This window comes from Hetaerina americana, unplaced genomic scaffold (assembly GCF_022747635.1).
Source record: "Hetaerina americana unplaced genomic scaffold, ioHetAmer1.1.p SCAF_4, whole genome shotgun sequence".
Lineage (NCBI taxonomy): Eukaryota > Metazoa > Arthropoda > Insecta > Odonata > Calopterygidae > Hetaerina > Hetaerina americana.
Window position 1 is genome coordinate 25,117,785 of NW_027286985.1, and position 27,376 is coordinate 25,145,160.

At 36.1% G+C, this 27,376-nt stretch overlaps 1 protein-coding gene across 3 annotated transcripts in view; it reads right to left on the minus strand.

Annotated features, from left to right (window-relative positions):
- Nucleotides 1-785: 785 nt before the first annotated feature.
- The window catches only part of LOC139691920 (WAS/WASL-interacting protein family member 2-like), a 36,739-nt gene continuing 10,148 nt past the window's right edge, over nucleotides 786-27,376 (minus strand). For 2 of the 3 annotated variants that reach the window (XM_071589867.1, XM_071589866.1), the window contains exons 6-10: nucleotides 26,239-26,949; nucleotides 15,131-15,209; nucleotides 12,948-13,049; nucleotides 7,737-7,778; nucleotides 786-3,364 (exon numbers count right to left, since the gene is read on the minus strand). In XM_071589867.1, coding sequence (XP_071445968.1) covers nucleotides 3,279-3,364; nucleotides 7,737-7,778; nucleotides 12,948-13,049; nucleotides 15,131-15,209; nucleotides 26,239-26,949 — 1,020 coding nt within the window. In that variant the 3' untranslated portion in view covers nucleotides 786-3,278. The remainder of the gene's footprint in view (nucleotides 3,365-7,736; nucleotides 7,779-12,947; nucleotides 13,050-15,130; nucleotides 15,210-26,238; nucleotides 26,950-27,376) is intronic. The other variant, XM_071589868.1, reaches the window with a different exon arrangement.

Sequence of the window (27,376 nt, forward strand, 5' to 3'; positions counted from 1 at the left end):
AAATATTTGTCAACAGGATATCAATCCTGTTAAGCACCGCACCATCCAGATCCCTTGTCTTATAGAAACTTTCCTAATTAATAGCTCAAGCTATCTAAAATAGTGAGACTTTCAAATATGAATTTTTCCAAAAATAGTACTGTAATAGTAGATGTTGGTTATTAGGTGTGGGGACTAACAGCTGATTTTCTGTGCAAACAGTGATCAAACTTAATTGTTGGTATTTTAGAATTTATATTTGAAAGAAATAGCAGTTTACATGGTTTATATGAAGCTTAGTAAGTGTCAACACCATGGAGGCAGATGCACAGTTGGGAAATTAGTAAGCATTTTTCTTCAAATTTTTCCAGTTCCAATTTATCACTTTGACAGTAAATTGATGTCTACTGGCATCAGAACTGAGGGTACCATGTGGAATGAATAAAAGTTAAATAAAAGACTATAAATTGACCTGAATTAGTATGCAACTTGTTTTGGTCACTCTCCACTTCATCCGTCATGACTCCGACTATTTCCTTGTGCCACCATTAGACTTGATTTCAGAAATATGAGAACATGCAATTCTGAACTTAATAAAAATTAATTCCATATCTTTTACAGGTATACCACTTCAACAGCCACCATATGAATTGTCACATGAGAATTTTGCATGATGTTCGATTTTTAATTTGAATCTACCTTACAAAGAAAAGCATTTATCATTTCAAGTTATACGTAAATAAAAGAAAACCTAAGCATTAAACATTCATATGATTTAAAAGGTTCCAAATAAAACACATTTTAACATTACTCTTTATATTTCCTAGTCAGAATAAAAATAGTAGTTACAAGGTTGCATGTACATTAGATAGATTTCCTTATTACATTTTTTTATTTACAGAGTTGTACATATTTACATAAAACACCTCAAAATACTATAGGCACTGACAACAGACTGGCTAAAGGCTTTCTCGAGCTTGCCCATTCGCCACTTACCCTCATAAAAACAATAAGAGGATATACTCTAGCGCCATGCAGAAGCTGGTGGCATCTAGGGGACACAGTGAGAAAGAGTGACTAGGAAGTTGCCACCAACCCCAACAGACCAATAATAGCGACGAAATTCTTGGGTATTCCATCATGCAGTCGTAATATATATTTATATATATATATATATATATATAATTTTATATATAAACCACTCATACCAACTTTAACCATGCTTCATTTGTACTCAATGGATTTGCAATGCATCAGTGTTTAAGATTGTGGTTGGGACAAGTCAGCCTTCGGTTGCAAAGTGCTTTTTGTACCCATCAGGTTTTGCTATTTATGTTGATGCAATTATCATGACCGCAAAATAAGAATAATTTTCATACGATGAATTTTACGCTACATCCGATGTTAAACAAAAAAACCACACATTCCCGTTAAGAGACTAAAACAAAACAAGTCCCAGGATTCTAATAAAAACCAATTGATACAATAGTCGACTGCTCAGTCACCACACCACACTCTTGACAACATACTTAACCAGCATATGATCATTAACAAACAGCTTAACTACCAGATGCTTTTCAGCTGGAGGAGAGAGGATCAGCTAACCAGTTGTGCAACAAGACCATGCAAATCAATGCTTAATTTTAGGAAATAATTGAAACCTCAATTATACCTCAAGGTTGAGCATGTAAATTTGATTAATGATAGTCAATGGCAAAGTCTAAAAGAGCAAGAGAGAATGTCAGACTGACCAACAAGGCTTAAAATGTTTAGCTGCTACGCCACAGCAATTATCAACCACATGTCTAACACTTTTAATTAGTTTTCTGAAATATTTTTGAATAATTACCATCCTTAAATATTTACCAAAAAATATAACGGCTTCCTTTAGAGTTAAATGAATGGCTACATGTACCCCTATGAGAAAATAAGTTTGGAAATCAGATGAAACCCAATGGCTACACAAAAAAGTTTCAACTCATTAAAATAGGCGGTCAAATTTGAAGCCACTGTAACATCAGTGAAATTTAACCATGAAAAAAAATTTTCCTCACTATATTGAGATGAAACTAATAAGTATAACTTAAACAAAGATCAGAAGAAAAAGTAATGGCCAAATACTTTTACCTATCAACTGAAATTCAATGCTACTCAAATGAAATGCCCATTCTTGATGACATACTCCAGCATCAATGCCATAAGATTTTGATATTATACAAAAAATATTTTGGTCAGGCAAGTATTTTCTCTCCTAAAATGTAAAAAGCATATATGAATGCCTCTACCGCCATCTAGAAGTGAAACATTTCTCATGGGTATTCTGTTTCCTGAGAGTTACTTAAAAACAGAGTTGCTTAATTCACTAAGCTGAAAATGCAAATTCCATCAACTGGTTTTTTCCTTGCAGTCTTAAGATGTACTAACATATGCCACAAAACGGCATACAATATGACAATGCCTATAAAAAAAGGCTAGATAAATTAATATTTAATACATGAACCAAATATTGTGCCTGCCCAATAGAAATGAGCTCAAATTAATACAATATTATCACATGAAATAAATGATTTTATTCGTCAAAGTGTCACCATTCTTTGACTTGGAGGATCACTAAACATAATCCACTTGTGTCAATAAAGCTAGTATGTTTATTTGGTGAAGATTGTTTAGTAGTTTATGATTATATTAATCTTAAAAAAGCATCTCTCTAATATAAAATAATGTATTGATATGGGAGTATTTATGCAGTTGTTCATACCTCACAAGCTAATGAGAGTTACACAATACTGGGGATGATTAATGAAGTAATTGTCTCAAAAATGATCTGTAATATGACTTTCACTCTTCCAAACAACATCATACTAACACCCTATTTATTTTTTTCCCAACCCATTATTCCGGGGGGAACTTGCTGTGAATTTCCATGTGAGCAAACAAGGGTATGACAAGGTCTTAGGGAAATTCAAACTGCTATCACAGCCATATTATGACTTTCCCATTAAAACTGATAAAAATATTGGGAAAACACCACACCATTCCAAATGCCTCAAGGTATTAATCACTCATATCTCAAACACTGCAACAACAAGGAGGCTCCTTGCAAACCTGTCTACCTGCTTATTTCCTTTATAACAAGACTTCTAGAACAGCATCCCTCGAAGCACCTTACCATGCCTCAATGCGCTCAGTCCATTGTCGGTTCCATCGACTGTGGTGGAAGACTAGGGGATGAGTGCACAGGGAGGAAATAACAAAGGCTCTCCAAGGAAGAATATTCCCTTGCAGCAATCCAGAAGATGTTAGCATATTGATGCTTCATTGGCCCACATTTTATTTGATATCTGCAAATGCGTTAGTTGAGGAGGTTGAGGTGCAGGTTGCTTGGCTGTAATGAAAAAAAAGACACTTTAAAACAGCTATTTTTTACATGCAAACTAACACCATTACTAATATGCAAGAAGATAAGTAATAAATAGTTGAATCTGCTGGAAAAGAAAGCCAAAGGATAATGGTAATGAATCAAAATCGCATGTAATATTCAGGAGAAAATTCTTAAAAGAGAGAAACTGATATCTAATTGATATCATTAACCAGTTCAATGAAAAGACTGGATGAGGAGTGATTTAAAGATTCAGAGGTTCAGTCAAATTTGGGACAAATGACCAGGTTTTCATTTAAAAATGTCAATGCTTGTTCTATGTGGATTTTGAAGAGACCTTACAGATGCAGTGAAATAAAAAACCATCACACGTAAACACTGGATACATCTAGAAGGCTTTACATCCCTACTTAAAGTTCACAACGTGGTGGTAGTTAATAAACTCTTTAAAGATCAATTGCAGTATCTTTACTGGGAAATGTTTCAATAAAGTAAGAGGGTGATATGAAAAGACTCCATACGGAGAATTGCTGGATAAATTGGCTTGCAATTTCACATGGCATCTACTCACAGTTGTACCAACACAAGAGAAAAAAATTATGCAAGCAGTGACACCAAGAATTTTTCAGATCATTCTCAGAGCAGCCCTCTCTTTCCACAGGTATGGCAGGGAAAAGAAGGCCTATTTGGGAAATGATTGGGTGCATGCATTAGTTGTGGCCAAGTTCCAAGGTCTCTTCCTTTTTCTGACTAACTTCTAACACCAGAAATTTGAAACTTCTGTTTCATTTCAGCATGATCTCCCTGTAGGCACAGGTTTTTCTCAGTGTTTACACTATGACAAGGACACTTCTGCAGAGGTCCCATTCCTTCATAAGAAAAACCAGCTGGTCATGGCTAAGGCTTCATGGGTTCCTTGTCACAAAACAGTCGGCTTCTTTAAATAGTCACACCCACAAACAAAAACTTCTCACACCCATGACAACATCACAGAATGTCTCACTAATTGACAATCAACTTCAAACCATACAAGTGGAGGAAATGGATGACGATGCTGCTTTTATACTCTGAACAATGGCAGTTAGTATTGAAACCACTTTCGCGGGTTCTTTATGAACATTGCATACTGCGTCATGCAACTGTATGCTGTCTTGTATCCACCAAAAATCCATGCATTTTAAACCACATATTTCAATATATTCCAAATGCTGAGAAAAACGACCTTACAACTTGAATGCGCCTCACATTCAATACCAGCTATGGTAGATTTAGTGTCATTTAATATTTTTTTATATAATTAAATTCCATAGATTTTGTGACTAGAAATTTGAATGTGATTTTAAATTAATAGCAATAAAGATTTACATTCCCCTGCTGCTTAAAAGTATGGTTAAAACTGACATAGATTAGAAACCAATAACAAACAGGTGAGATAGTGACAAGGTTTACTCTGAAATCCCCCAACCCAAAACATTCCCATTATGGAAAAACTGAGATGGTGGTGAGATGAACAACCTCTACACTGAGATCTCTGCCTTATCTATAATGAGGTCGAGAGAAGATGAAATATCAGGAGCTGAAATTTATCAATTCAACTCAACTAATCAATAACACTCCTCATAGCAGACATATGCTCCAGTATTCTGGGCTGATATATTTGCTAATTGGACCTGTGGTCACATTTCAAATATAAGAGGAAATGTTAATGGTTACATAAATATCCTTCAGTACAAGAAGAGTTAAAACCAACATTATGACAAATATTAAGCCTAAGCTGAGTAAGTTGGCCATAAGTTTTCCTACCTGGGACTCCAAGATTAAGGTCCCATTTCAATGGCATAATAACTTACATAAAAAATCATGAACACAGTAATTAACCTGAAGGTCAAAGGTAGGTGATGGTGAAGTTCACCAAATAATAAGCCCAGCAGAGTATGAAATTCATGCACCAGGGTGGGGGGGCCATTCCTTTCCTTCTGCTGGCTATGGTTCCCCGGAAGGTCTGGTAATTGAAAAATCACACAGCTTTAAGTGTAGCTGAGGTTGCCCCGAGACTCGCCAGGAATCGAACCCCAGCTCACCTGTCAGTAGTCTAACACACTACCTCAAGACTATTGCACTCCATAAAATCTAGCATAAAAAAACACATAAATTCATGCATATATTCTAATAAATATTGATTATGGCAGTAAGAAAGAATACATATTTTTTCCAAATAAAAACAAGGAAAAATAGATTTAAGTATTAAGGATATGAAAGAAGGAGAGGAAAATGTTTCACTAGCCACCCTATGTTTTTCCAATGGGCAATTTTTCAACTTTTTAAATTTAATCCAACTTTGACCATCAGTAATTATTTATCAGCACCACATACAGGCTGCGGACAAACAAAATTCAATTTGCAATTCCTGCCATTTTATGTAGAGGTCGCATTGGTGTCCAAATAAGGTTGAGGTATGTACTGAACAGTCATAACCTAGAAATGGTCACAATTTTGAGAACAAGTACAGAGTATAACCTAAGAGCCATGATTATTGAAAGTGTATGCACTGGTTGCTTGGCGACAGAAATTATTCGATCCATCAGGTACCTGATACTGACGGTATATGATGTTGACACATATTATAATGAGGTGGAAAATTCCAACAACAGTTTTGCAATGCCGGCGAGGAAAACTCACCCGAAAGATCGCGTTTTTAAGATGCCTTAAGTCATCCAATGGACTCAGGAGCTTATTTTTGGGGATTCAGGGGAAACAATCCATAATTGTCATCGGTTGTTAGTGCGAGGGAAAAGACTGAGTTGAATGGTCCAGGAGGACCTCCATTACAAGTGGCCATTAAAATATGACTGATGCTTTCCAAAGCGGACAGGGCAAAGCGAGTTGAACATTGCTACCTGATTTTGTGATCTTTAAAAAAATACTGCCGGACGAATAAGATTTTTCTCATGAAATTTTTTTTACTGTAGATGCTAAAACCAATCATTGGAATGACTGCTGGCTTGAACACAACCCTGAAGATGTCCCTGTTATTTTCAGAACAAAATTTCCGGTGAAAGCTCTACGAGTTGTGTCCAGTGAGGGTGATGTCATGCCATTCAATGTCTTTAATAACGGGGAAAATATCAACAAAGAAGTTTATTTGCATGTTCTGGCAAATGTAGAAGCTGCGGATTGAAACGAAGACTTTCCAGATGGCAGATGTGTCATCTGGTAGTCCGTACATTTTCAATCAGGACTATGCGCCAGCCAATACGAATCATTTGGTGCTAAATTGGTTGTTGGATGTTGTTATGTTTTGGTCAAAAGAATTATGGCCTCCCAGCAGCCCAGATTTAAATATGCTGGACTACTATGTGTGGAACGTGGCCAGTCGATTAAGTCTGGAGTGCACCAGCAGCATGCAACGAAGGGGTCACCAACAAGTCCAGAAATCCAATTGCTGCATCATTGAAAGCCATTATTGAAATGACATTGGCCGATATGGACCATGGCGTGCTAAAATTGGCCATAAAATGAAGCATACAATCCAAGATTTCAAAATGGTGGCTGCCTGAACTAAACAAAGCAAATTGCACTTACTACAAAATTAGTTTTTAACTTTTTTATAGGGTTCCTAAATTTTATAAAAAGAATGTTACAACTTGGTATCATATTTTTTTCTATAAGAATATTCAAGTCAAATATTGCAAATATCTATTTCCCACTTTCAGGGGAAAAAAGCCATGTAAGTCAGTAATTCAAATTTTAAACCTTTGCCAATGACATTCCCGAAAGAGTAGTTTACAAAAAATATAATTTTAGCATAACCCAGAATAAATTTGTTTTAATGAAACCACGCTGTCAGAGGGTTGTTATTTTACGTGAGATTTTATAAAATTGTAATGCTTTATCTTTTTTGCTAATGAAGTACATTTTGTGAGGAAACATCCCCATTGTAACTTGACTTGACATTTTCCTGGTCTCCATTTCTGAGATCATTAAACCCCTCTATCCACAGAAAGAATTCTCAAGTATTAGTTCATCTAGGAGTGGAATATTTTCTGCGGGTGGTTTTATCATGTTTTACTAGTGCTCAAATTAAAATCCAGATTTGAAGATAATTGCCTATTACTTAAAATGATCAGTTCATTAGCACAATCTCATTATTATAATTAAATGCTATTTGCTCTTCATCTTCTTTTCACAAGTAAAAACTAAAACCTTAGCAATGAAAAAAATAGGTACTGATAGCTGTCATTTTAGTACTTTTAACAGAAGCAAAAAACACAATAAGTAGCAAAATCCCCCTTTTTATACATTTCTTTTGGGAAATTCATGCACTAAATAAGGTTAACCCACAATTGAGGACTTAAATAATAAAAAGTTTATTACATACCGTTGTTATCTGACATGCGACCAGTGTTTCTCCTTTGTAAGCCTGGAAAAGTGGATATATTAGTCCGTTTTACTACAATATTACTAATGCAAAATATTTATGAGGATATATATTAAACATAGCATACGTGGATGGCTATAACATTTCACCTATTTTTATAAGACATCAGTTATATTCCACCTCTAGGCAATGAATTACCATCTCAAAACATAGGGTACCTTTGATTAAGGTTGTGAATAAAAAGAAATATACAATTTAAAAAAAAACAGAAGGCACAACGATCTGTTTTTGATACATGATTATGATATATATTTGTGGTTTATCCATATTAATGCAAATAAAATGCTTTAACTTCAAAATTAATAAAGTGTATTTTTTTTTAAATGTCTACTTATCATGTACAAGGGCAGCTGCAAAAGTTCTCGGAATTACCACCAGATGTAAGTACTAGCTCAACGAGTTTCCTACGCATTAATAGTTAATCCTTTATGAGTAAATACGTAATACATGCATGCCCTGGTAAGAGAGCTGTGATGCGGATGCCTCTCTGTTGTTTAGTGATTTGTGAAGATGAAAAAAACTGCCGACGTTCAGAACACTTCGAGGGACTATGATCCTTCATAGTCAACTGTTGCCAAGTGGAAAAACGAGTTTAAGTTTGGTCTGGACAGTTAAGATGATGATCCATGTTGTGGTCAGCCAAAATGTGCCAATATTCCAAAAATTATAGCATAAGTGCATAAAATGGTCATGGAGGATCACCAAACGAAAATGCAAGAAATCGCTGAAGCTGCTGGAATGTTATCTGAACAGGCATATCACATTTAAACAGAGGAATCGGTAATTAGAAAATTATCTGCTAGATGACCTCTTGATGAAGGATCACAAACACATCAGAATGGGAATTTCCTAACAATGTTTGACCCACTTTAAGAGCTCCTAACAAGATTTTCTGCACCGGTTTATGACCCCAGATGAAACTAGGGTCCACCACTATTCCTTAGAGACAAAACACTAGTCAAAGTTGTGAAAACATTTTGATTTATCACCATCAAAGAAAACAAAGGCAATAAGGTCAGCCAGAAAGGTGATGGCTTCAGTTTTCTGGGTTGCGAAAGGGAGTCTGCTGATAGATTATCTTCCCACTGGTCAAACAATTACTGTACAATACTACACTACTACACCTCCTGGAAACCTCCACAGTGAAAGATACACAAAAAAAGGCTAGGTTTGGTAAGTAAGAAAGTCATCTTTCATCAAGACAATGCACTCCTACACACAAGTGTCACTGCCATGGCAAAAATGCATGAAATTAAATACATATTGCTACCATACCTGCCTAATTTGTCTGATTTGGCTCCATCAGATTTCCATCTCTTCCCCATGCTCAAAATTTTCCATGGTGGACAGAGATTCTCTTCAAACAATGAACTAATAGCTGAAGTAGATGGGTATTTCGCAGGGTTGAAGGAATCTAATTTTCAAGATGGGATCATAACATTGGAACATCGCAGAATCAAGTGTATTAGTGTTGAGGGAGACTACATTGAAGATAAAAAATTTCACTAAGGTAAGTCTGTTATTTTTATTACATTCCGAGAACTTTTCAAATTACCCTCGTCATACCAAAAGGGAAAAAAATGACTACTTGATAGGACCCATCATTTTTTTACTGCTTATAAAATCTAACATGGAATGAAAGAATAATAACATCATACATTTTTAAGGAGCTAGATAACATTTCACAGCCAGTCTCTTAAAATTTTTAAAAATAAATTAGGTACTGCGTTTACACAAGTACACTACTGTTATATAATATGTTAAATACTGCGAAAAATTATCTTCCTACAACTTTTCTGCATTCAATTATAAATACATATGAGTAACATTTGGCTGGTTTCAAACTTATTAGACTGAAATACAAGTGCAAGAAAAACTCTTTACAAATTGTTAATTAAAGACGTACTTGCTATTGCTTAACTAACTTTTTAATCAGTTGAAAGAGTGTAATCCAATCCATATTATTGGATATCCTATCCATATAACAGTGGTATTCTAGACAAGATAGTGGGATCTTCCTGTGCACACAATCTGTAAAAATCACTCATCATATTGAGCTTGGATCGTTACTCATGGTGATTTAATAATAACTGTCCACATACCAAGCCTTGAAATGGGTTAAAAATGAAGTACATAAAAATGTCTAATAGTAATAGCTGCTCTGCCATATCCATAATCATATTTACCAGGATGGCCAAAATATTTTTAAAGCAGATATGAAAATAATCTCTGAATGAGGTTTGTTTTTAAAATAAAAACAACAAAGTCATAATTAATGCAATTGCTTCATGAAGTAGTGCCATTACCATTATGCTACACTGCCATGTATATATAAAAAAGAATTCCAACCAAAATGAGATCTGTTAGCCAACTAAAATGTATACAAAAACAAAACTAGAAATAAAGAGTATTACTTGGGAGACTGCAAAACCTTGAGTTAATTGGTAAAAGGTCTGTCATTATGTACTCCATAGGCCATATAATAAGCTTCCAAATTTAATAAAAAATAATAATGTATGGTTCATATTCAAATTCAAGCTATATATTTCCCACAACTGTTTCTACACAATGGCTGAATTCCTGAATTATGAAATGTTGCGAAGTGGCAATTAAGTTTATAATAATAATACATTTTATTTGTCCAGCGATCAAGTTGTTACAACTGTTACACTTGTTATAAGACATGTCAGGAGAAAGTAACAAAATGTATACATGGATACAAGATCCATATCAGGCATTACCAAGAAATTTAGAAATTGAATAAAAGTTTTAATTTTAAGAACCTACGTAGATTCACTTTAAATGCAGCCACACTTTTTTGGGCCTTAATCTCAGCTGGGAGTTTATTATAAAGCTGAAGGCCCATGAAATTTAGGCCAGCACCTGCATTTTTTGTAAGTATATATAAAACATGCAGCTGCTAATTCCGCCTTGTTAAGTATTTGTGGATATTGCAATTTTTCACATACTCGGATTTCTTTTTGTATGTACTACTATATGAAAACTATAAATACATGGAACAGGCAATACATCCATTTTTTTAAATGGGATGGCAAGGGACACTGTGTTTTGCAAAAATTATTTGCTGAATGGCTCTGTTTTGGACCCTGAAAATAGCCAAGGCCTTAGATGATGAACCCCAGGAAAGGATACTATACGCTATGTGAGAATAAAATTCATAATAGTATAGTGCTCAGAGAACAGCCACTGAAACTGTGGATCTAATGGACCTTATTGAAGAGCAGGCCGAGCTTATTAAACTGCTTAAAGTACTTATGTGTTCATCCCGAGAGATTTGAGAATTGATGTGGAAACTCAAATATTTGGTATTTTGTACCTGTGGGATCACCTTCCCATCAACGTAAATAGAAAGTACTTTGCTTGCTTTATTTTTATTTGCAAAATATATTAGGTGAGACTTCTCTATATTCAAATCTAGGCATGGCTAACCTGTTTACACTTAACTATCAATTCATCAAAAGTAAGCGATACAAGAATAATGTTGGTGTCATCAGCATATAACAAGGGGGTAGCACCGTTTATATGTTGAAAACTATCAACAAGGTCATTTATATAAGAAATAAACAAGACAGGCCCAAGAACAGAGCCTTGAGGAACACCTCGATTAAGGACCTTACTTGGGGAAACAAAAGATGTACCATTTTTAGAAACGACCACATGTTGTATTCTATTAAATAGGTGGGATTTAATCCAAGCATTAGGTATGCCATGAATACCCATCCTTTGGAGTTTCTTGAGAAGTAATTGGTGGTAAACACAATCGAAAACTTTCGAGAAATCAAAAAAGCATTGCAGGAACTTCCATCTTTTTATCTAGAGCGTTTAAAGTCTGGATTATTAACTGATAGTTAGCAGATGATGTAGATTTATGTTTCCTAAGACCATGCTGAGATGGTAAAAGGAGATTAGAAACCTCTAGGTAAGAAATTAACCTAACATAGAATGCCTTCTCAAATATTTTGCTGAATTGGTTCAGCAGAGAAATTGGATGGTAGGAGTTAAGATATGGATAGATTACAAAAATCATTATAACATCAATTATATTTTTTATAAGCGGAATATTTTTGATGGACCCTATACATGTATCTGAATATCTACTGTGAAAAAAGTTCATCCAATGAGATGGCTGATGGACGAGTGGAGGAGAATAGAGTAATCTTCCTGATGATTTACGTGTGGAATGCTCAACAGTTGAGAATGATATGGGCCCAATACTTAATTCAAGCAATTTAACAGATACAACACAACAATTACTAAGTACTATTACATCAATGCATTGATTAGTATTCAGTGATTCATAACTTTGTTCCCTTAAAGAGCGCGAAAGAAAATAAATCAATCTAATACACTTTTCATTTTCTAGATGTCATTTCATGACACTAAAATCCCAACTAAAGTGACATTATCCACTGCTAAACAATGACCAAAAAAAGTAACCCGAAATGTAATATGCGAGGCTAATAAGACTGCAGATTGTGGTAAACGAGTCTTAAAATACTGTTTTCAAAAACATTTCCTCTTCTTCTACTTGATACAACTTAAATTAAAACATTTAATTTAATTCAGTACTTTTTAATTCAGCAATCTATATTGCTTGTAATTCACCAGTAAAGGTAAACTAGAACATATAGTTTTAAAATTACAAGATTATCATCAGAGGAGAATGTAACTCTTCTGAGTTTGGCAGTTTTTATTTTTTATACATATAATCATAACTATTTAAATATGTCCTCACACATTACTTATCATAAAATTTAAAAAAATAGAAAACACTGTACAGCTTCAAAAACTGTAGATAATATAATACATCAATAATGAATTGAGAGAAGGGAAATGATTAAATTAGCATCTCAACTTCCTACTCTGCTTTTTATAAAATTGCATCTAGGGCCAATGACATAAGATTATCTTTTAAGCAATGTTTTCATCATCATTTTCAGAAATTCTTCTTTTGCTCTAATGACTTGATACCAGTAAAATTTTGCTCTAGATAAATAAACATAAGATAATGTGAGATACATGTTAAAATATATTATATGCTTTTTGGGTTGCATTTGGATTTTTACTTATTTTTTTAAATATTAACATTAAAAACATAATGATAATTAAAATTACTTTAATAAAACTTACCTGTTTTACTTTGGTACACCTTAGCACAATTGGTGTATTTCTCAGGAGGAGGAAACTCCTTGAGGCTATGAAAATACTCTGCATAACGAGCTTCAAAATCAGCTGTTAAAGAAGAGTTTCAAAATTAGAAACATTATGAGTACAAATATTTCTACAAATTATAAAATTAAATTACAGAGATATGATTTCAAAATTTGCAACGGAGTGATACCATCAAATGAGTGTAGGAGATATGAAAAATAAAGTTAAGAAATGTCAAAGAGAATACCTCAACACATTTTGAGTCTACAATAGAGTTACACGGTTCATTTATTGAAAAACTTTAAAGTTGAACTAAAAACATTTCCCATTTTCTACACAAGTTAGTGAAAAATGCACATAAAATGTACATGAGCTTAATTAACATTCGTGTTTAATTAGCAAATTGACAGTAAAATGACTTTATCTACTGTCATAGTTGAAGAGTTATTGGTGGCTGCATCTCAACAAGTCAGAGCACTATCACATGACTACATATTCCTTATGTCCACCTGAATCAAGAATAAGCACCAAGTGCCCACAGTTTATTGTCCTTCATTGAAATTATTGAGGAGGAGAGAGAATATTACTATATTTCACATAATAAGAGTATAACTCACCAACCAAAACCCTGTGGATGCATCCACTAAACTCTTAAGATACAACACAAATGTATAAGCATTCATGAGATGGATAAAAAGTATTGCCAACAATTTTTCCCCGATGTGACTGTGCATCGCAGCTTGCTTGCACCATGCTGGCTTGGTAGTGTGGTGTCTAATCTTCAACACTTGCAAGCATTCATTCAGGCTACATCATGTTTTTAGTAAACTCCCGTTGAATGACTTGGTGCAAGTGCAAAATTAAGCAAAAGTTTGAACAGTGGTATGCCATCAAATTTTGGGTTGGACTAGGGAATTGAGGTACAAAGCCGTTGGGCATGATTTGTCAAGTGTTCAAGGATGAAAACATGCCACAAACTGCAGTTTTTAAATGGCATGAGCTCTTCCAAGATGGCTGAGAGAGTTCAGAGGACAAAACCCATGCTGGACGGCCATTAAAGAACCAACGCATTTCGAGGCATTATAACAATTTCTAAAATAAATCTATTTTTTTACTTTTTCTGATACTTTTTAAATAAACCTTGTACCTACTGGAGTCATAATAGCTGCTTGCACATAAATATTTTATCTTAATGAAATAGACAGGGAGCCTTTGTATGAGGATCAAGACATTATGCCAGATTACCATCGATAATAATAGTACATCACAGATAATTTCCATTATCTACGATGCATTTAATTTGTGCAGGTATTAAGAGGTGATGGATAAACTGCACTTAGCTGAGGAAAACAGCAAATATTTAACTCGTAACTTATTAGCCTTAACTACAGAGGGCGAGACTTACAGGCTTATACTTAAACAGTTATCAATATAAATGCTAATTTTTTCATTTTACAATTTTATCACCTTCTGCAAAATATAATCAACTCATAGCATACAGTACAGTGTTCTCCAGACTCGCATAGTTCACTGGGCAGGTGGACAACACATTCTGACACTATGGTGGTAGGTTTGAGTCTGATTATTGGTATGACTCTTTTGCTCCATGAACCTATTTATAAGAAAGGACCCAAAGGTCTTAAGTTCTTCATTCAAAGAAAATTCACATTGATTGTATTTATTGTAGTTGCCATCTATACTCAAGGCTATAATTTTCCTTATAATGCATGGTTAGCTGCCTAATGAATACTCTCTTGTTTTCCTCATCTAATTCCTGAGTTCTTCTTTCAGTTTATGACATATCTTGCGAACTCCATTCACCCCTCAAGAACTTTTTCAAAACCTTTCCACTTGAACCATTTATATTTTACACCATCCCTTTCCACACCCAGCTTTTCAAGTCTTTCCTCCTTAGTCTGTATCCAAGATTAAGTTCCTCTCTACATGGTACCGTACTCGTCAGGTAAAACATGATCCATTAGTATTTTGGTTTGTGTAAACATTAATGTAATATAAAAAATTATCCTTCATAACAAAAAAGAGACTGTGTTATACCAAATGTCCAAAATGAGATAAAATGACAAGTCAGATAGCAGGCAAAATTGGAGAACAGGCTATCTCTTCAAAAAAAAACCTTGATGTATATTATTCCTGAACTTTACCTGCAGACTGTGACCCATTCCGCATGGACGAGTTCCTTACAGGTGGAGGGGGAGGAGCTCCACTTGGGGCCTGTGGTGCCTGTAAAAAAACATAAAGGAAAATTAACTTCACATGAATTTAATATGAATTATGCTTGCTTACATCTGCTACACTAAACATGTCCATTAAGGGTCCTTTTGGCATATTTTTGTATTGGTGCTTTCATCCTGTACACGTATGTATTGATTTGATAGGCAAGGAATAGAGCTCACATAATACTAAGCCCTACATAAAGCGAGAGAGTGAAATTCACATGGATATGAGGCAGGCAATCCCTTTCGTGATCCACCAGGAAGACCTGCCCCCCCAAAAAATAATTAAGCTTGTATCTAGCTAAGGGTGCTTGGTGGCATCACGCACGATCAAAACCAGTATTTCTCATCAGCAGTACAGTGCAACTGGACTGTCATTAAGTATAAAATTGTGTGATAATTAGAGATCGGGAGGAATTTCATCAAAGTAACTGAGTTACCGTTAGCCATTAATTTTCAGGCATATGTTTTGTACTCATTATCCTGACATTTTGAAAAATTAATTTTTTTATTAATAGCCTACCTCATAGTTTCCACAAAGTAATGCATTAAAGCAATCATTACTTTTAATTTAAATTTCACACAGTTGACTCAAATTAGTTTTGCCAATATTCCTTTCAGTTTTTAGAGTTGAAGCACTACTGATGTTTAAGTTACAATGCCTACTCGATTCAAAATATTTAAGTAACATCACAGCTAAAATACTGGTAAATAAGACTTTTATTTTTGAATATGTACAGGGATAATTTAAAAAAATCCAGTAATGCTTACTAAAATGTATTAATATCTGTTAAACTAGTACCTTTATATAAAAACAGTGTAGCTATGTTATACCACATTGAACACGTCACTTAGGGCAACTTCTTAAATTTTGCCAAAAGTGAAAGTTATCTACTAGCAACTGTAACTAGTTACCTAATAAAAAGCAATGAGACTAATAACTGACTATCAAAGAAACTTTTAAGAGTAACTGTAACTGAGATAATTTACCATTTTTTGTGATGTTACTATCTTTGGTAACAATATATTTTAAGTATTAATGCACAATCCAATTCCAAGTCAGATTTCATTCTGTGTGAAGATATAATAATGTCTAAATAAACACTTCACAATGGGATTTTCATTCAAAAAGGAAACATCATACCTCTCAATGTCAATTACATTCATAAAGACCAATTTATAATGACAGTGGTCAGCCGGCTGTTAAAATCTACCAGTAATTTGTTTACAAGTATAATTTATTTAAATTATATCTGAATTCTAAATCATAAATTTTCATTTGGCCCAACAATTATTAACAGGTATGACATATAATATATTAAGCACAGCGACTGACAAATAAAATGGCTACTATATATTGATGGAATCTGAATTAAATCCATGCATGTTTATAGAAATGTATAATTTGTTGTTTCATAACGACTTTTTTATATTTGTTAAGACTAGTTTCCCAAAAATATGACTGCCTTTTACGTACATGATCCCATACAAAAACTGCATAGTACTGTCTCATTGAAGAGCTAAATTGGGTACAGACCAAAAACACCTTAAATATCATTTCCCCATCAATCAATACCACTCTGGAGTATCCAATGGAAAAGATTTTTTTCCATCAGTAATTCAAAATGGCAATTACTAACAGAAAACAGACAATGGTGATAGTTGCCATGCATGAGATAAATGTGTAAGTAATTTGCAAGCAATTGTGTAAATAAATGTGTGCATAATTTTTTAAAACAACATAATTTTAATGTATGCAATATCTCACGAATGGAATTAGAGCTAGAACCCATCGAGGGCTAAAATAAACATGTTATTACAATAGTTATTGGGTTTATACATATTTTGTGATGTGAAGTCAGGGCTTAGAAGTACAGTACTTTACCATGCAGTACCTGGCCCATTTGAAAACCTGTCCTGACCTGGTAGACAAATGGTAACTCTCTCATAAGGTACTACTTCTATTGGACGGCAATCTGCGGGAAAATACACCTAAAATATTTGCATGCTAAACCACATTATAAGGACCCGGGTTATATTTCTGGGCAAGCCTCTCTGGGCACCCTAAGCTCCACCCAAGCTGGGTGATTTTTCGGGTGCCAGACCTTTCTCAGAAAGCCATAACTAGCACAGGGAAAGGGACTGGCCCCCCTACCTTTATGCGTGAATTTCAAGCACCATCGGGCTTAGCACTGGGTGAACATACCAAACCAACACATACCAAACCAACTTACTTGTTGATTACTGTGTTTATGGTTAATCCCCTAACAGGACTTCACTCCTCAAGTTCCTTTAAGCTATACACTCTCTTTGTATAAACATTGCATTAGGGATTTTCTTGGGATAAACTTTCTCTCTTGTGCACCAAAACAGCATAAAAGAGAGATTTAACAATAATGTGAAATTACAATTAATTGAAAAGCATAATTAAGAAAATGACACAATTTAAGTCTAAAATATAAATAAGACAAGAAAAGGAACAGGCCCCCCTACCCTGATGCTTGTATTTCACATGCTGCTGGGCTTAGTATTCGGTGAATGCTACCCCTTACCTATCAAACCAATTTCCTGGCTGAAAATTGAGTTTATGGTTATTATAAAAAAAATGTGTGAATCTGGCAAAAAACAGTGAATTTCAAAATGTTATAATTATATATTAATAATAATTAAACTTATTTTTTGGGGAGAGATTGAGACTAGATGTCCCTTTCTTCCACTTAAGCCTTCATCATTAAAATGCAATGCGTCAAAATCATTGCAATGAAGAGTGTAGAAATTTTGACTGTGATTATAAGGAAAACAAAATAAAATTACATTGTCACATTGGACGAAAAGTTGGTGATTGTGTGAACAGATATAAACATTGGTAGGAAAAGCTTAAAGAATGTTAAGTAATATCCTAAACAAAAAACCAAAGCAGGAAACAACCACACAAAAAGGGTGCATGATAAACAAACACAATGCATTTGATAGTGTTTAATATAATTAAATCATATATGTTGCGTGCATAATTTTACTTTTCGGCTGGATAACAGATGGTATTTGTTGAAAACATTTCAAATCCCTGACTAATTTGCTTTTCTCCAGGGTCTTAAATATTTTAATGTTATTGATGACAAAAAGACAATAGAAGCACTAACAGGGCAGTACTGATGAAAATATTTGAGAAAAATTGGCATTCAAGTATTGCAAAGTAATTAAATGCTAATTGGCTCAGCAGAAAGGTATCTAGACTCTCTTGACCAACAGAAGATGAGCACAAGCATTTTTCACTAAATCATTTTGGTCGGTTAATCTAGTCAGTCATCCTTTGTTGACATACATACACACAACCACAAAGATGCATTTCATGCCGTTGGGTCATCATGCTAAAATTGTGGTATATTAAAATTTGGTGCCTCTGCAGAGATATAAATTCTGCAGGCAATGTCTACGGCAAAACTGGGTACACAAAAGGGAAATCCCCACAGCTGAATAATAAGAGACAAAATTTCTTTCATAAGGATGAGTGCGTTCTGGGTAATGACCATCTACTCTGCTTTTAACAACTACTTCTGCTCTAACTTTAACCTTACCTCTCCCACCTCCCCGCCCTCGCAGCTTCAATCCGTTTGCCCACAATCCCTCTCCTTTATCTCAACCAATACAGAGGAAGTTCTGAACTATTTAACCACGTTACCCTCTTCAAAATCTACGGGATTCAACCATATGCATTCTCTTTTTCTCAACCACACTGCCTCATCACATAATAGCTCGATCTTTATTCTTTTCAACTGATTCTTCTCCAGTGGCACCTTCCCTACTCAATGGAATACTATTAATGTAACCCCAATACTTAAAATCCGGCCATAAATGTTAGGTTCAAAACTACCATCTGGTCTCCAAATTGCCCATGCTTTCAATAATCTTCGAGCGTATCATTCATGATTGTCTTCTTCACTTTACCCTCCCTTACATCTCTCCCCATAAGTATGGCTTTCTCCCCAGTTGATCATGCCTCAATTATCTCACTGCTCTACACCGCCATATCACATACTCTTTTGTGCTTAATTCACAATTGGATATTTACTATATTAACTCCTTGAAAGCGTCTGACTCCATTAACTACTCCCTGCTGGTCCATAAACTCAAACATCGGTAAAACATACATGGCCTTTTCCTTTCTTTAATCCGCAGCTTTCCAGCTCTCGCAAGCAGTGAGTTCTTATTGATGGCATTTCCTCCACTCTTCTTTCTGTATCGTCTGGGGTACTACAGGGCAGTTTCCTTGGCCCTTTCCTCTTGTCACTTTACTTAGACGACATTATTGACTATGTCGTCCCCCTTGGGTGCAATAATTTGCTTAACACAGATGATTGCAAAATTTTCAAACAGATTGATTGCCCATCTGGTGCTGTTTCCATACAATCTGCTCTTAATTCCTTCACTGTTAGGTGCTCCAATTGAAAGTTATGCATAAATCCCTGAAAATCAGCTATCATGACCTTCTCTTTAAAGTGCAAATCACTTTCGCTTTCACACTATTTTGAACAGCTCTATCCCATCTGTCAATTCTCACTGCGATTTAGGAGTAATTTTTGACTTGAAGCTCACCTTTCGCAAGCATGTTCAAAGGATTGTAGGGAAACCGATGGCAATAGTCAACCTACTTAATCGCCACACTGATGCTCCTGATCCTCTTGCCTTTAGGATGGGGTTTCTTGGTTGTGTCCACCCAATTTTAGAATACTGTTCACCAATCTGATCGACTGCCTCCCCGACTACTTAAGAGTTACTCAACAGACCTCTGTGTTTCTTTATTGCCATTTACCGTCATCGCATCCCTTCTCTCAAAAATACAACCTGGGACTTCACTCTCTTATTCCTTGGTATTTCCCATCTCTACTGCAGTTGATTGCTACGTGATATGAAATTCTTACATAGTATCTTCAACAGAACTCTCAGTAACAACCTTCTTCCTCTTTTCTCAATTCGTGTTCCCCCTCGACCAAACGGTAACTTCTGAGCCTGATGCAGATTCCAAATTTCCATCTCTCAATGCTCCCTATTTCATCGACTACCCACTACATTCAATTCCATAACCATTCAGTATCCTTCCCTGAACCTTTCTTCCTCACTCACCACTTTCACCTCCTTCCTTAAATGCCAGATAGTAACTTAGCCCTCTCTGCTTGCATGTGCTCTCTTGCTATCTTATAGCTTGTTTTTCACATTTATTTCGCTAATTGTTCATTATTGTTTCTTGCTTCTAACCTTCCTTTTTCTTAATGTATATTATATGTACTGCCAGTAAGCCAATATAAAAACCTTTGTGTCATTTTTGGCTGCTTTGTTAAATAAATAAATAAAAAACTTGACTGATAATGGAAACCTGCATTAGAAAATTGTATCTGAAACATGGTACCATATTTTCTGTGCATTTGTGTTTAAAAAATGTAAAATATATATTCACAGCAAGATATATGTAGCTCATTCCGCCTCTTACAAATGTATGATCGCAAATACTGCCTACACCATCTCAGATGCCGAATCGCTCACATCAGAAAAGGGATACCTCATCTTAGCGCTGGGGAAAAACGAATACCTGGAACATATGATCCAAAAAAGAAATGGAGTTGATGGAAGATCCTGAAGAAGAAGCCTGACAAAGAAAAACCAACGACATATGCTACCATTCCTTATGTTGCCGGAACAGCAAAAAAGATGAGTAAGCTAATATGGAAGCATAATATAACAAATAGGTTCTCCATGGCAAGAAAAATCAGCGACATGATACCTACACCAAAGGACTGAATCCCTGATCTCATACATGAAGGTGTATATGAGATAAAGTGCATGGGTGGGAATACCTATATCGGCCAAACAGGACAGTCCATCAGATGCAGAACCAAGGAGCACCAAAGGGCCACAGATCCGACAGAAAACAGTTCCGACTCTCAGCAATTGCTGAACATGCATGATCGGAACCCAGAAACACGATCAACATTAACCAAACTAGAGTGCTGGCAAGAGAAAAGCATTATTTCCCAAGACTCGTAAGAAAATTGGTAACAATAATGAAGAACCCAAACAATTTCAACGGTGAGGACGGCTACACCCTGACTTCCTCATGGAATAAGGCGATTCCCATTTGCCACCAAGAAAGATCCAATCAGAGAGCTCCCGGCCAGTCAGCGCCGCCTATATATTGAGGCCAAATTGCAATGCAGATCACTTTGACCTGAAGACACCTCCAGGACTGGGGGCAAAACAGTTGTCTATCAACTCAGCTAGGTGACTGTAATTCCTGAAAGCAGCATGGATTCATATGCAAATATTGTTTGAGTCCATGAGAAATTTTTAGCAGTCAACCTGTTAAAGGAATTTCATTAAAATTTTTTCTCTTGAAATTGATTGTTGTTCCCTGTTAATTAAATTCAGTAACATGAGAAGTTGTAGAATGCCCTAAAATTAACAATAATGACTTTAAATTGCACCGAAGTTAATTATTGAGTTTCCTGTGTTCTGGGAGCATATGGATATGCTGTTTCCTCAGACACCATTCACAGGAAAAATAATTGAAGTAGATACTATCTCAAGGGAGAATGGATAAGCATTTAACTAATAGTTAAAGATGTAAGGAGTCAGAATATCCCAGACACCACTGAAAAATATCAAAACAGCTTTCTGGAGTCTTTCTGATGAAACACTATTTCACCAAATGGAGTAGCTTTTCCTAAATGCGGATCATTATGCTTAAAAGAAAGCCATTGGGGCTTTTGTGCCATAATGCAACTAATTAATGAACTTTGGGTGGTTTATTCTGATCCTGACATGGATATTGTAGACGTATCAGTTCAAGTAGTACTTAAATACAACAAATATTTGTTCAACCTGAAATTATGCAGCATTTTCCTAGCAATGCATGAACATTCACAATTTCTTCAGATTATCCTCAAATTCTTCTATGGAGTACTCATTTTCTTTTTCATAGAGACAAAAATTACTTCACTAGACCAAATATTACTTCACTGAGACAAAATAGGATATTATAGAGCATGTACCTTAAAAGCTCCCAAAATTACGGAGGGTAAGATTATGCCTCTGTAACTTAACTGGCTTAACCACTTAGTTGAAAATCAAGGGATCTGAGTCCAAATCCTGGCCAATGTGAATGATTTTTACACTCTGAAATTGCTGCTTTGTAATGCACATTTAGTGGATGACTCTGTTAAAAGTTCATGTCATGGCATCCCCTGCAGTTTCTTGGAAAATAGCATATCTTCAATAGACCCTGTGACAAAAAAGGATATCTACACTAGAGTTACTAAATACTTAACATAAACTGCAGAAGAATATTTATGTTACAACATTTGGGGATGATGTCAATGATATTTTTGCTAAGAAGGACTGAACAGTGAGTTGTCTTGAAAAAGTTATTACATACGTAAGCTATAATTTTCTAGAAAATTTTTTTACCATAAATTTCTCCAGATTTATTTTACTTTAATTATAAACATAGCACACACAACAGTAATTAACCCGAGGGTCGGTTTGGTAAGAGCTGGTGGAGTTCATCCAGTACAAAGCCCAACAGTGTGTGAAATTCAAGGTATTAGGGCCAGTTCCTTTCCCTGGGCCAGCTATGGTTTCCCAGGAAGATCTGGTACCAAAAAAATTACACTGCTTGGGTGGAGCTGAGGATGCCCAGGAATTAAAACCAGGCCCTCCAGTCAGTGGGTAGTCCAACACTCTACACTTGGGGGATCACAATGATGTGGTGGCTAAAGTACTGGCTTCCCACCAAGAGGAATCAGGGTTCGAATTCCGGAGGTGGCAGATATTTTACATGGTTATCCTCATCCCTACTTGAGGTGCTTTCTGTAGGGCACTTATGAGTGACCAAGCCATCTTTTGGATAGGACATTAAGCTGCGGACCCCTTGGCGCCTTTTGTTTGGACTAGGCTAATGCCAATGCTGGGTTTCTCTCCACCCTTCATCCTGTCCTGTCCATCCCTAATGCCACAAACAACCTCAGCTGTGAGTCGCATCCCCTAAAGAAAGCTAAGCTCTACCCCTGGACTACCACATCACCCACTAGAAATATATAAGATATATTATGAACAATATTTGTCATCATTAATTCTAATTAAAGATTATTTCAATTGATATTTATACCTGAAGGGACTTATTTTATCAAAATTGTGTAATATGACAATTCCTTGAGATTAAAGGGGAATTTGATAAAAGAATGGGCCAGATCCCTTTTATTCAAGGACACCCTACCACTAGTGGATATAAAAATATTTCCTCAACATACTATTAGGGCTGTTTCATATTAGGTATCTCCTTGCGCATCATACTGCAGGAATTAATTAAGAGTGACGACCTGATAAATATTCTTTATTACTTGGTGAATGATTTCAGCAATTCTTCTGCACCAAAAGCAAGCACAATGATATGAATATTGTTACCATGTCTTTGAAGGGATCCAGAATTCTGAATGCACTAACCAAAATAACCGAAAAGGTACATACTTTATGATGTAGTAACTAGACCTTTAGGTTGATAACTGAGTTTATGGTTTTTATCAATCAACTTATTACTATTACTCGCCAATATCATGGATACATTTCCAGAAATCAAGGATATATATGGCAAGCAAGCCCTGGCTATTGGTTTTGCCTTTTCCTTTCCTCTACATCAAGCAAACTTGTGGGTTGAATGACCTTTTAAGGGCCAAAGTGAAGTCACGTCTGCTACCCATTTTGGAGGAAGGTTGTTCAGAGGTGGCTTATCTCCTCTAGCAAACTGTTCTTGTTGGCGAAACCCCTGGCTCGGCCATAAACTTGAGGCCATCCACAAAGAACTGGGAAAAATTAGAAATCTTCTCATCCGAGCAAAGGACCCAATCAGCCTAAAGACCCCAGGCATTTACCAAGTCCCGTGTGCCTGCGGAGACGTCTACATTGGACAGCCGGGATGCAGACCATTGAAACCAGGTTAAAGGAACACCAGCCACACCTACAAATGTGGCAGTTGGAGAAATCAGCCATCGCTGAACACAGCGTGGGGATGGATCATTTCATTAACTTTGATGGGACAAGGTTACTCGCCCATTCCGATGGTTACTAGGACCATTTCATTAAAGAGGCCATTGAAATACTAACAGCAAGTCGTAACTTCAATAGAGATTCCCGCTATTCCTTCAGCAATGCATGGAGACCGGTTCTGAGGAAGGTTAGAGACGGCAGAACAAAACGGCACCATGGCGACCAATCAGGAGGCTCCTCCAGACTCCTCTATTATGGAATATTTATCTATGATTTTATCCTATGGTTGTTTACTTAGTCACATAGATAATTAAATTTTTTATTTGAATACACAAGTAATAGAGGGAAACAAAATGTGTTAATCATAATTATATAAATGGGGTTAGGCCAAGACTTGAAGGAAAAATGTTCTAACAAGGAAAACATGCTATGAAGGAATGTCCTAGCATAAGCCCACAGTCCGTGTGAAAAATGCCACGATATCCAGGGAGATGTGTCTTTTACATTCATTGTGGTTACGAATATATATATAGAAACAACATTATCATATCCACAGTTTACCAGGAGTGGAAGCAGACTTATGGTAATGGCATGCTCCCAAGAGGATGGGGTTTTCAAGAGACTAAAGGGAAGGAAGGCGATTGGCTCTGACTGGGACAATAAGGAAGTGGTACAGGATGTGGCCAAGACCACAGTTTTATAAATTTGGGAAAATCTAACAAGGAGATAAAAAGAGCTGCAAAATCAAAAATAGAAATTATAAATAGAAAATAATAATAAAATAGAGAAAAATAGAAAGGATGATATGTAGGGGAGTTGAGAGAAAGAAATGGTAGAATAATCACAGTATATTGGGAGGAGATACGTGCCGACCAATAAATTCAATCACATATGGAATGAAGTAAATATGCAGAGAAATATGGTAAACAAAACATGGATGAAAGAGCATTGCAAGGACATGAAGTCATGAGAAGAGACAGGACAGAATGGGCAACCTATAGGAAAGTGGAAGACTTACAAATTAAACATATATGAAGGACAGATAACAATCTTGTAGAATCACAGGAGTGTACAGGGCAATGCTGAAGTGAGTTTTTTTGGAAAATATAATATATTTGCAATTTATTCATATGGAATGAATGTAAGAAGGTTTCAGATGAATATTGGTCCTCAAAATAGGGAAAGGCAGCAGTATAAGAGAAATATATGAAAATAAGGTTGATTAAAAGCACCACCATATACTTGAAACCATCAAAAAAAGGATGAACAAGGGGGTAAATGATGATGTCAAAAACTCGTGCCAGGTAATTTGCTTGCATGACCTAATATAGTTTAACTTCGAAGGACAAAATAAAAAAGCATTTGCCTTAGTACCTTTACAGCTAAAGAAAATACCTGCAAGTTAGATTCTCATTTTCAATTTTTTTAAATTGGAATATCAGGACTGAATTTCTCACTCATATACAAAATTACTAAGCAGATTTTCAGGCTGACAGAAATTTTTACGAAATTTAATTTTCTAGTGTTTATTGCATTTTTCCATGACGAGAAAACCCTGGATATTAACAAAAATGCCAGCAGTACTATAGGAATCTTTGTCATAATTTCATGAAATGCTTTTATCAGATTTGGGACGCACCCAGCATGGCATATCTGCCATGTGCTGGGTGCATACTCTGCCTTCGTTCAAGCACTCTTGTTAATTCTATAATATTTAGGCTAGAATAGATCAACCTATCTTCAATCCAAACTCAATAGATTAAACAATTACAATCAATATCAATTAATCAGTATTTCTTTGTTCTCATCGGCATGCAAATATAACCGTCCATATTCACTCTTGAACTGATGAAAATTTATATAGCCATTTATTTAACATGTTGATCACGGTTTCATGATTATTATCAACAGTATAACACAAAAAATAGTCAACTTAAGGATTGACTGGATCCAGTTTTGACTGTTAACGGAAAACTGGGCCTTAGACTTAAGTTATCACTCACGTTTACAGGGAGCTTCGCTTGTTTTGGAGGCGGAGCCGGATTTGTCCTGTGAGGTGGTGGAGGCGGGGCAGATGTTGGGGGTGGAGGAGGTGGACAAAGGGGAGGGTTCACAGATCTTGGAGGCGGCGGCGGCCTGGTGAGGGGTGCCCGCAGGGGTGATGGGCGAGCATACTGGGGTGGAGCAGGCACAGTCCGATGACCCAGGGATGCTGCTGGGGGGCATAAAGGGGGGGGTGGAGGGGCAGCACCCTTGGCGTGTGGAACTCCACCGTTTGTCTGCTGGAGGCCATTCAGGTTCGAAGGGAGTGTTGCTGTCCTGGGTGGTGGGGGAAATGATGGTGCAGGGGGGGGAGGCATTGCCGACGCCACGTAGTGCAGGGCATCCTGAGACTGGAAGCGCGGGCCTCTGAAATCTCCCAATTCAGGACTGGGTAGTGGCCCGGGAGACCTTGGGGCACGCAGGCTATGCGCACGTGTGACACTGTGGCCTCTCGAGGGAAGGGATGGGGGTGGGTGAGAATTGCCAGGGGATTTGGGGGGAGGAGAGGGCTTTGCCGAGGGTGGTGGTGGCCGTGGCGCACCTGGTGGTTTGGGTGCAACGTTTGGTTTCCCATAGCTGCTCACTGGTGGTTTGCTGGGAAGGGGAGGATTATTTGCCTTCTTCACAGCAGTTACGGGACTTGAATTGGATAAAGTTGAATCCGAAGCACTCTGTGGGAGATAAAATTGGAAGGTCAAGAGTGCTATACACATTACAGTGAATTTTCATGTCAGAATCTTAAGAGTTAAAAATTCCCCAGGTCAAAATGAGTTTAGGACCAATGAAAAAGTATAAAAATAAGATTATCCAGCTTTGAGGAGGATTAATGAGCTGATTTGTTTTAAGGACATGTTAAATGGCAAAATGTAAAGAACACTTGATGGAAAATTTGAGAGCAGAAAACCTGAATTTTTATGCATGCAGCTAGAGAAGCATCAAACAGAAACACCTTATATGAGAATAAAGTACTGGACTATAATCCTGAAAAGCCAATGAAAAGAGAGATATTAACAACAATACAAAAATTGTTAAAATAAATCCCTGAAACAATTGCATTTGACAAAAAAATACAATACAAATGGACTTGAAAAATTAGAT